Genomic DNA, 11,631 nt, shown 5'->3' with positions numbered 1-11,631 from the left:
ATGTTGGGCCAATTTTAAGGTAGTTACTTTTGGATTCGGTCCACATTTTTGAGAATCAAACCAATATCCTTAAGTTATGGATGCTTTGTGCGTCCACTGCGCGGCTTATTTTCGATATAATCAGTACTTTTGAAGTTTTTTATAGTGGTGAGTATTGCCGCCCTATCCATTTGAACATTCATTGAACAATAATTTTCACAATATATTTTTTTTTATTTTTCACGTTCTATATAAAAATGTCTTATACCAAAAAAAATCAATAATAGCCAAACAAGAATCATAATCAAAGAAAAAAAAACTAATAATAAATTACCGCAATACTACATTTAGTGTATTTAGTATGAGCTTCGTACTGTATGTATACTTTTGTCAAGGTAATATTTGAGTTTTTCTTTCATAACTTAACTTAACTTAATTTAGTTTATTGTGATAAGAATGAAGATTATCATAAAACTGTATCAACACATTTTTCTAAAAAGCTTTTCTTATTCTCAAATTAACGAAAACAGGGGGGGTTTGTAAACTTATGTCGGCCACTGTATACATATTTTTGTAATGTTTTTTTGTATTTTTGTTATTAAAAAGCAATAAATGTGACTTTAATTCTAAAAGATAGTAGATCGAAGTATTTGAGAAAAGGCTTGGTAAGTACCTCAAGGCACTTAACCGGAATTAAAATAAGTGCCTTTCCCGCTTTGGTGCCCCAAAAGTGTTACATATTTAGCAGTGATACTTAAGTGAGGATAACTGTATTATTACCCCAAAATTTATTGCTAATGGTGTGGTCTATTTTTAATATGTGCTAGCAATAAACTTCAATGGAAATGGTTGAAACTGTGAAGGGAGTTTAAAGCCCACTCTTATTTACTTTCATATGTGTATAGTCCTCCAAGACACTAACTGAAATTTTAAGAGTATCAAGAAGCGATAAATTAAAATAGATAACCACATACATACATACTACAAAGGGAAGATAACTGTATAAAGCACTGCAGTCAACTGGCAATTAAGAAATCTCGAAAAGTTCGCCATCATATTACCAATCAGACAACAAAAATTTGTTATATCTGATGAATTTCTTCATTGTCGGCAAAGCATTCCTGAACTATATTTCGATTAATCAGGGTTATGATCTTAATTCAGGTAGTATTCCAATTTTCTTAACCTATAGTGAAATAGGATGGGATCATGTGTAGAAGTTCACGTAAGTGAGGAATGTTTATGATTGTTATTTACTTGGGAGTGTCCAGAAACGATTCTTTTCCACATGGTTCAAGCAGCTCACCATTTCCGGTTTTAGACCAAGTATCCTGTGGGTTTGCCGAGGAGTGTGGGACAAACTCTCGTCTAAATATTTAACCTGCTCATTTCTCACGCAAGAAAAAATTACGGAGTGCGTTGAAGGGTTTACAAAGATTGGATTTCCACAATGCCTGGGTGCAGTAGGTAAGCTTGTGAATTTCAAATATTTTACCTATAACATGCAAATACAATTTATTTCAGATGGATGCCATATTGAGATTAGGCCTTCCGCATCTGATGCTGTTGACTATTTCAACTACAAAGGTTGGTACTCAATGGTTTTACTAGCCCTCGTAGACTACAGGTAAGTTAACAACATACATATTTTAGATAATACTTAAACTCTTTTCAGATATAGATTTATGTACATTAATGTTGGAGCACCTGGTCGTTGTAATGATTCTCAAATATTTGAAAAATCCAACTTGAAAAGAATTTTGCAAAACCCTCTGCTTAAAGAGAATGCGAAAAAATTGGTGAAACTAATGTCCCAATTGTAGTTCTTGGGGACTCAGCATTTCGCTTTTCTCCGTTTCTAATGAAGCCATATCCCTATAACCAAGCAGCTGAGGATTACGAGAATATTTTTAATTACCACTTATCTAAATCTCGAAGGGTTGTGGAAAACGCATTTGGTCACCTAAAAGCAAGATTTAGAAGGATAGATAGATAGATAGATAGATATTGAGGAAAGCACCGCGACCAGTGGTCTATTGTGCCCTCTCCAAGTCTACAGCGACTCCATAAGACCCAGTACCCTGAAAAACTCCAGGATAGTACTAGGTCCAAGGGAGACGATGCGCCCCTATGTTGGGATGGTATAACCCAAGACTTTGCTCCTGGTTCTGTGAAGAGCTGCACATTTCAGTAGTAAGTGCAGGGGAGTTTTGTCCTCCATGTCACAGAAGCGACAGGTCCGCGACGAGACCAAGCCCAGATTGTTAAGATGTGTCCTGAGCTTACAGTGGCCCGTGCATATGCCCACCAATACCCTCAGTTTGCATCTTGGGAGGTTTATTAAGCATTTGAATCTTTTGGTATTGTAACCTCCCAATAGACCTTTTGACTGGCGCAATCCAGCTGAATGGCGCCAAAGCTCCTCCCTAACCCTTCTTTCCTCTGCCCGGAACATATCCCTGATAGTGTGGGGACCCACTGCTAGAAAGGGTTCTGGCCCAGTAGGTATAGTTGCAGCAGCTGTGTGAGCCAGCTCGTCTGCAATTTCGTTCCCTTCTATCCCCTTATGTCCCGGCACCCAGATCAGGTGAACTTTGTTACACGCTGATAGGTAATTTAGCCTATCCATACACTCTCTAACCAGGCGGGACTTCGTTTCGTATGAGGAAAGCGCTTTTAGTGCCGCCTGGCTATCGCTCATGATGACAATTCTCTCGTTATGATACCTGCGCTGAATGTTTATTTCGTACCCATCCGCTGTCATTTGCAGAATGGTCTGGTCGGCGCAGAGTTTGATCACAAAGTGCAGTGGGGTGAGGTTTAGAATAGTCTCCATCGCTGCTGTGGGACATGTCCTCATCGCTCCGCATATGCACACGCAGGCTAGCATTTGCAGTTTGGCCAGTTTTAGCTTCACTACAGAAAGGGAAGCCTTGTCTGCCCATGCCACCGCTCCATAAGTGATAAATGGTCTAACTATCATGGTGTACATCCATCTAATGATGTATGGGCTGCAGCCCCAGGTCCTGCCAGCCAGACGTTTACACACCATGAGTGCCTTGGTTACCTTGGTAACCACATTATCCACTTGAGTTTTCCAGCGAAGAGAAGCGTCCAAGGTAATTCCTAGATATTTCACTGCGCTGGAGAATCCTATATCACTGCCGCTAAGTTTAATGGTCCTTAGAGCCGGCAGGGTTCTCCGTCTAGTAAAAGGGACGATAGTTGTTTTGGCAGGGTTGATACCTAGACCAACCCTGTCGCACCAACGTTTTGCTAGACTAAGACCTCTTTGAATAATATCACAGAGGGTACTTTCGAATTTTCCTATTGCCAGTATCACTATGTCGTCCGCATATCCTTGACACCGGATTCCCTTCTCGGATAGTAGCACTAGGAGTTCGTACACCAGGAGGCTCCAGAGTAGAGGAGACAGAACCCCCCCTTGAGGGCAGCCCCTAGTGGTGCCGATTGAATTGTGCTTTCCCCTGAGATGGTCTCAGCAATTCTCGAGCTAAGCAGCGCAACCGTCCATCTGCAGATTGGATCGGCAATTTGCCTCTTTTTCATGGCATTGATAATGCTAGTGTGTGAGGCATTAGCGAATGCTCCCTCGATGCCTAGGAAAGCACATAGAGCTACTTCTCCGTCCTCTAGAGATTTCCGGATATCAGTTGTTAGCTGATACAGGGCAGTGTTGGTAGACCTGCCAGCTCTGTACGCATGCTGATTTCCGTGCAAAGGTTGCACTTTGAGTGCCTTTGCTCTAATCTCATTGTCGACTATCTTCTCCATGCTTTTCAGCATGAAGGATGTTAGACTGATTGGCCTGAAAGATTTGGCCAAGGAGTAATCCTTCCTCCCTATTTTGGGTATGAAGATGACCCTAGCTATCCTCCAGGGGAGCGGAATGTATGCTAAAGCAAGACTCGCTCTCATCAATCCCACCAGGTGAGTTATTAAGGATTCTCCTCCATGCTGTAGAAGGTCCGGGAAGATCCCGTCCGCTCCTGGCGCCTTGAATTTTCTAAAAGATCCTAAAGACCATTTCACTGAGTCCACTGTGAATAGCTTTCCCGCGAGTGCCCAATCAGTGCGTTTGGGGTGGTAAGGACCTTTCTCCACAACCTGATTTTCCGGGATCGACTCCGGGAAGTGCGTACTCAGCAGCACTCTTATCCTGTCTTCTGCGCTTGTTGTATAAGATCCGTTAGGGAGTTTAATAGCTAATGTAGTATCACTTTTCCCCCTGATTAGGGCCTTATGTAATCTCGCAGCCTCTGGCGTCGAGGAGACGCTTTCACCAAAGATCCTGAAGCTGTCTCTCTTTGCCTGTCTGATCTCCTTGTTATAGTTTGTCAGACTTGTCCTATACTCCAACCAGCACCCTGTGCGTTTCGCTTTGTTGAAAAGCTTGCGCACAGCGGTTCTGAGTTTCGAGAGTTTTCTGTTCCACCTTTTGCAGGATTGCCTGCCGGTGGACTTACTGATAGGGCAGCTGTTGTGGTATGCGTCAATGACGTGCTGTGTAATTGCAGTGACCCTGCTTTCCAGTGACCCTACAGATCTGTCCCTAACATACTGGTCAACTCTTTCTAAGTTTAAAGGAAGAATAGGGAAGATTAGAAGGATAGGGAAAGGAATTGACAACGATATTAAAAACGCAATATCAATAATAAAATGTTCTTGCGTCTTGCACAATTTTGTAAATGAAATGAATGACAACATAAACACGAAATGGTTGGAAGTGCAAAATAATTTCGAAATCGCTCGTCCACGAGAGCAACCAGATCCATTATTCATTTCTGGAACCGACGACCCTAATGCTGAGAACATCAGAAAATCAATAGCTCTATTTCTACGTAAGTTGTATTTATTTTCAGTTCATATTCAATATTAAATATATTATTCAATATTACATATTCAATCAGTTCATTTTTATATCACATATTGATACACTATAACGAAACAAAAGACAAAAAGTTAATTAACAAATTAGCATTAACAAAACAAAAGTAATTCAATTCACAAACTAAATAATACATTAGCAGAACAATTAAGCATTTAAAACATTACATTAAACAGAAAGATGTTGAACTTCTCCTGGACTAGAAAGAAAAAAAAATGACGCAGCTACGAAGTTATATGCGTTGTTTAAAAACTTCCAGAAATTTTTCCAGGATGGAATTTCTCTCTCTTTCAATTTGTATGGCCTCCCTGCCATCCTCCTTAATTGCTTCAATTTCAGCCTGTATTTTGGTATTCGAAGTCTGGAATACATCCAAAAACTCATATTGAATGTTAACTGATGCATTTGTCTTTTTCTTTTTTTTTACAGGTTCCTCGACTGAAGTCGGAAATTCTTCTTGCGAATCTATAGAAGAGTTATTTGGGGAGAGCGCACACTCCACAACTTCGTAAACTGTAATAAATAAAATTTTATAAAAATAAATACAAACTATTAAAATTCCTATTTTATTTTACTAACCTGTGCTCTCTTCTACCAATGTTTCTAAATTGAAACTTTTATAGCTGCCGAGAATGCTCTTCTCATCTCTGTAAATAGGTACATTTTTAAAAACATTTATATGAATATTAAATGAACATGAATATTAAACAAAGTTACCTGTATTTATTTGTTAAATTGTGTATTTTCACACGAATTTCATTCGCGGAATATATAAAACCTTTGGTGGCCATTTCCATAGACATGTCTTTATAGACATGTGAATTTCGTTTAACACCTCGTAACTGTGGCAATTTTTCCGTCCACAAGCTCAGGAGAAGTTCAACTTCTTCTTTGTTCCACTTGGATCTCTTCTTTCTGCAAAATGTATAGATTTAAATATATTGTAAATTAATGCTTTATTATAAGTATATTTACAAACCTCTTTTCCACGCTGAATAACACCGAAAATCTAGTTGTATAAAACGAGATAATTTTAAAATCTCGGATTATCAAGAGAGAAATTTTGTATGCGAAATCTCGTTTCTTAATTACAGATTATCGAGTTAAGCTCGTAAATGGAGATAATCTCGTTATATGTAAACATAGTATAACGGTACTTTCCAAAAATAGAATTAAATGCATGAATACCTGTATTTTTTTGAAGCACATCAAAAAAAAAAATTTAATTTCGCAGCAACAACGAACTTCAATTTGTTCTGATAATTGTTCAGGTTAACGAATCAAGATTATTTTTAATGGATTTTAAAGTTAAAGGTATTTATTTAACTTGTGAAATTAATTAAGACTAACGTGATTTGTGTTTTTAGTAAAATAAGTGTTTCATATCAACTAATTTTTTGTACCTTTTTTGTTGCGTCTTCTTTTTGTTTACATAAAGTTTTAATTGTGTTCCCAATTTTTGTAATATATATTTAAAATATTTTTCTAGATTTTTGGTGAAAATTTTATAGCGATATCTCAACGGGAATTATTTATGATCGCGCTTTCATATAAGCCGAACCACTGTGCTTTGGTTGGGAAGTGGGTGTGGCTATCATCCCTTTATATCAATTTGTATGGTGTGTATTGGGGTACGTAAGAGAAATGACTGCAGAAAGTTTGGTTTATATTACTTTGTTGGTTTGCGAGATATTCACATAAAACTTAATTAGGGCGGGGCCACGCCCACTTCCACAAAAAAATTACATCCAGATATGCTTCTTCCTAGTGCGATCTCTTTTACCAAATTTTCTAGCGTTAGTTGTGGCTTAGTTATGACATTTTATAGGTTTTCGGTTTTCGTCATTTTGTGGGCGTGGAAATGGAATTCAACCACCTCCTCACGGCCCCAAGGAAAATGTGTACCAAGTTTCGTAAAGATATCTTACTTTTCACTCAAGTTATCTATTGCACGGACAGACGGACGGACAGACAGACATCCGGTCTCGTCTCGTCGTCCTGATCATTTTGATATATATAACCCTATATCTAACTCCTTTAGTTTTATGTCATATACAGCTGAATGATTTGTTTAATTCAAAATTTGTTGTAGAAGATTTTAAAATTATGGACACATACCGCTAAATGAGCGAACTGGGATATTAAATTGAATACCAGACAAGAGAAATTAACTTCAAACTGATCCATTCAGACGTGTTACACCAAGCATTTCTCTACGACTACTGAGTGTGCATAGATTTATAAACACATATTTACATATGTATATGGAAGAAAATTTAACCTGGAATCTCAATTCAAATGTAGCAAGGCACAAAGTGAAAATTGTTCAGGAACAGATCTAACTTATCAGATTGGATTTGGTACCTAGAGTTTTAAACACGGAACCATACTCCAAAGGCCTTGCCAAAGTTGTAAAAAGCATTTTAGTACGATACGGAACTCTAATTTTTGTAGAGTTTTCTCAGATGGGCCAAATCGGACCATTGACGTTAACCAGACTATAATTCTTTGCTATAAGCCATAAATAAAGATACAATATTTGATTAGGAGGATCACAGTAGAGAGGAACATATTTTAATGAACAATTTTTGGGGTAGTGGGTGTGACGCCCTAATATGTTTTTGTATATATGAATATATATCGCGAACTGCCAAAGCCGTAATTGAGAATTGCCATACTTACTTTTACATTTTGCTTCCCGCGGCTTATTATATGGTGCTAAAATAGGTGAAATGTTCAAAATTACTCAAATACGAAAAACGCCGGAAACACAAAATTTTATGGAAATACAGAAGGGATGCACACAGATTGGTATAAAAATGTAAAATGGGCCAAACAGGAACTACTTGACCTACATATTTTAACTATTAGGTACATAATATTATCTTGACATCCTGATAATATATCTTGAAAATAGGCGAAACCGGTTTACGGCCACACATATTTCCCGTATAAGAAATGTTTCTATTCATCTGATTTATTCACTTAACAATATATACATATGTACACGTAAATCAAACGCCAGTGAATATAACGTAACTAAATTTTCAGCAATATTTTAAGTGTGCCGTCGGTCATCTAAAAATTGTCCAAACGGATTATAACTTTCCAGGTCCCCTGGTACCGCTGATATATCGGTTAGGTTAGGTTAGGTTAGGTTACTCTGGTACACTATAAAGCCACATATAGACCAGTTTTGGTCCTTTGCGATACCAAATGGAGTGCCGTCACGTAGTAATGAGGGGTAATCATCCTTTAGAATGCCTGCGCTTGTTGCGAATTTCAAAAGGCTTTGTGGTTTCACTAACGAAATCTCTTCCAGATTAACGTAATGTATAGCCGCCAAATGCTGAAGCCGTTGTCTTAATAATGCAGGACACTCACAGAAGAGGTGCTCCATTGTTTCTCTGGTGCCTCGCTCTTGACATTTCCTGCAGTCTTCGCGATCTATCAGCCCTATATTGTAGGTGTGCGCCGCCACAAGACAGTGACCAGTGAGTATGCCGACCATAACCTTACCATTTGCTTCTATCGAGCGTTAATAGAAATCTCATGTAATTCTTATCTCCCATCTTACACCTATCTTTTTCGGTTTTGCCTCCCGGTAGATTCTTCCAGTGCGCTTTGAACTTTTTTTCCAAGTTTCTGTTTAGATCATCATATAGACAGTGCACAGGTTTATCTACGTTGATCATGCTTTCAGATGACAGTTTTACGCGTCTTTAGGCAATCTTGTCCACTACCTCGTTATCCTCTATGCCCTTGTGGCCTGGCACCCAGTAGAATTGAAGTCGCCTATTTCTGGCGGTCTTACCACGGCTGTGTAGCACCAGTGCATAAGAGAGGGAGAAAGCCCCCAGGTAGTGCCAAGCATCTGCCTGCGCGCATATAAAGCATTGCTGGCCTTTCTTTCTCTCTCTTCTACATTGTACTTCCACAGCAGTTTGCTGTCCAAGACTACCCCCAGGTACTTGGTGCGGTCCTTGAGAGGGAGTTCTGTCCCAATTTTGTACTTGCTCGTAAAACACACAAGTCAGTTTTCTCCGCATTCAACCCCAAACCTGCATGAGTTGCCCAGTTCAATACAGTACTGAGAGTGGTTGTCATAATGTTGCTAATAGTGTGTAGACACCTTCCCGTTATTAAGATGACAATGCACATGCTGCTATCTTAGGGGCTTTGCGCATCCATCCAATTCTCCAGCATTCTCAAGAGGAAGGAAGTTCAGCTTATGGGTCTAAATACTTTTGAGTAGTTTGGGTTGTTTTTACCTGGTTTTGGTATGAACACAACCCTAGCCTCTCTCAAGCACCCCTGAAAATCGTTTTTAGCCACGGCACAACTAACCATTGAGCTTTTTGCAACATGGCCGGTATGATTCCATCAGTACCGGATCAGTGCGACGAAGGACTGGATTGCCCATTCTATCCTCCGTTACGTTATGATATTTTCAGGTACGCTTACAGCCCTTTTCCCTTCGTAAATTAGACTAGCCGCGTTCTTTCAGCCCGGGAAGTGCACACTGAACAGGTCTTCTAATGAATCCTTACAGTTTTCCGTCCACTCCCCTTCATCTTTGCGAATTAGACCAAGCGAAGTAGGGCTTTTGGATAATAGCTTCATGAGTCTTGCTACCTCATTGGTCTTTTCCAAATTGCTACAAAAGTTTTTCCAGGACTGACGTTTGGTCCTGCGCACCAACTTTTTGTAGTCCCTTAAAAGATCCTTGTACTCGTTCCAAAAGTCCTCACCTTTGATTGTTTGGCCCAGTTGAACAATCCAAGCTCCTTGTTCCACCAGGGGTTCGTTTTGCACTTTAGTCGTAGAGTAGGACAAGCGGAATTAAATGCTTTATTAAGAGCATTTGTGAATAGATTCACGCCTGCCTCTACTTATTCATGTGAATTGAACACGCAAGGGCTTAGTCGTTTGTTCTCTAGTATTTGCACATAGAGATCCCAGTTTGTATTTCTGGGATTTCTCCTAACGTCTTCCTTAATTTTCGGTTCAGATGTTATAGGGAAGTAGGTGTACCTGTGGTCAGAGAATGACGGTGTACTTAGCACTCTCCAATTCTCTACCTTTGCACAGTGTTATGTCTAAGACGTTTCTTGATGTGGGTTCTATATATGTAGGCTCCTCTCCTCGGTTAGCTATCACTAGACTACTTTATAAAATGAATTTGTCGGTGCTGCCCGGCTTTCGGGCTTTGCTCACTAGTATGGCTGTTCTTACCTTGTTAATAACGCTCGGGGTGTATGTGGTAAAGTTTTGCAACTTTATCCCAGCGACCACGTTGCCCGATGTTATCCATGGTTCTTGGACTTAAGCCACATCGTAGCCGCCCTTCTCTAGGTTGAGAAGGAGCTCGGCGGAGGCGATTATACTTTTCTGGATGTTCTCCTGTATTACCCTCAGCTCTCGGTTCTGCGTTGTCAGAGTGTTGGGTCGTGGGTTGGCCTTCTCCACCGGACAAGTGAAGTCGCCAAGATCTCTTCTAAACCGAGATCCTTCTCCACTTCACCTTTTTCAAGCGTGTTCTCGTTACCTTCTGCGGGGTGGCGAAGGAACACGCTTCCAATGCCACACGCCATCTTACCGAACCTTGCATACAGAATATCGTCCGCCGCCTTATTAATATGGAGGATGTAGCTTTGGCCTCCATCTTCATTCGTCGATTATGCCACGCTCAACTCCCTCCAGTCGTTAGTCGGCACAATTCTGCCTTTGTAGCAGCCGAAAAGTATATTCCGGGTCAATTACCTTCGCCTTGGGCACCGATGGAATATTATTGCGGTCCACCAACTCCAGTCTTCCATTCTTCCATAGGCTAGGAAACGTTCTTCAAGCTTCCTTAACCCATGTACCATGTTCATCCTTACACTTTAGGATTGTAATGTGGACATGGATGCGCTTTGCTCAGCATTCATCCTCGCGCAGAGGGCTTCCAATAGCTTCATTTCCACTATTTTCCATCGCTCCTATGATATCTGCCCCAGCGGGTTACTACGGTCAATGAGTGCCACGATCAGATGTCATTTTGCAATCTCAATGGCCGCCGCCGCTGCTTTGGACGTCGTTGGTTTATCGTCCGCATGCCTGACGTGTTGCTTCTCAGCTACGTCCTTTCACTTCCTCTTTTTCGCTTCTTCGGGGAAGTGTCAGTTACTATGAGAGTCTTGAGTATGATATGGCCGAAAATGAAATCGGTCCAGGAATTAACACAGCCCTCATATACTATATACATATGTTAATATGTATATTGGTCAAGTAGTGGGTCATCTTAATAAAATTGCAACAGTAAAAAATAAAAATAGAGCCATGTCAGAGAAAAATAATTTCGTCCAACATCCAGATAATACAAAAAAGAATTCAGCATCTGTTGCGCTGGGTGGTTAATATAAGACTCTGATATGACACTTGTGTTTAACTACTATCAATTTTATTATAATGCCCCAAATGTTATTATTTAAGCTTTTATTAAAAACCATGTTATATTTGATCTGTTATATGTTTTGCAAGTACATATGTATTAAGGCATAGTTCTCAACTTCAAAATTTAAATTTTTTTCTGCGTTTGCTACACGGTTTTTTATTAGGACATTATTTAGCTTTATGTTGAAAACCTAAACAATGAAAGCATTTAGATCAGTCAAACTACCACACGCACAAAATTATACAAATGTTAGTTAAGAAGAACAAGAAGCGAAGCAAGTAGCGAAACAAAAAATAAACAAAGCAGC

The 11,631-nt window shown here is 39.6% G+C and overlaps 1 protein-coding gene across 1 annotated transcript; it reads right to left on the bottom strand.

Annotated features, from left to right (window-relative positions):
* Positions 1-4,622: 4,622 nt before the first annotated feature.
* LOC128920266 (uncharacterized) lies at positions 4,623-5,876 on the bottom strand. The gene is made up of 5 exons (XM_054227228.1): positions 5,868-5,876; positions 5,606-5,803; positions 5,468-5,535; positions 5,316-5,401; positions 4,623-5,249 (listed from the first exon to the last, which is right to left on the bottom strand). The coding sequence occupies exons 2-5, from the start codon at positions 5,689-5,691 to the stop codon at positions 5,121-5,123; spliced, it is 369 nt and encodes a 122-aa protein (XP_054083203.1). The 5' UTR covers positions 5,692-5,803; positions 5,868-5,876; the 3' UTR covers positions 4,623-5,120.
* Positions 5,877-11,631: the final 5,755 nt, after the last annotated feature.

Source organism: Zeugodacus cucurbitae, chromosome 3, assembly GCF_028554725.1.
Source record: "Zeugodacus cucurbitae isolate PBARC_wt_2022May chromosome 3, idZeuCucr1.2, whole genome shotgun sequence".
NCBI classification, from domain to species: Eukaryota; Metazoa; Arthropoda; class Insecta; order Diptera; family Tephritidae; genus Zeugodacus; species Zeugodacus cucurbitae.
This window is presented reverse-complemented; position numbering and strand designations above follow the sequence as displayed.

What these genes read in the sequence shown, in the direction of transcription:
- LOC128920266 (XM_054227228.1), bottom strand. Translation starts at nt 5,691, where the DNA reads ATGTCTATGGAAATGGCCACCAAAGGTTTTATATATTCCGCGAATGAA. An exon ending in ATTGGTAGAAGAGAGCACAG is followed by an intron (nt 5,402 to 5,467) that starts GTTAGTAAAATA and finishes TATTTATTACAG; the next exon opens with TTTACGAAGTTGTGGAGTGT. An exon ending in CGACTTCAGTCGAGGAACCT is followed by an intron (nt 5,250 to 5,315) that starts GTAAAAAAAAAG and finishes GATGTATTCCAG; the next exon opens with ACTTCGAATACCAAAATACA.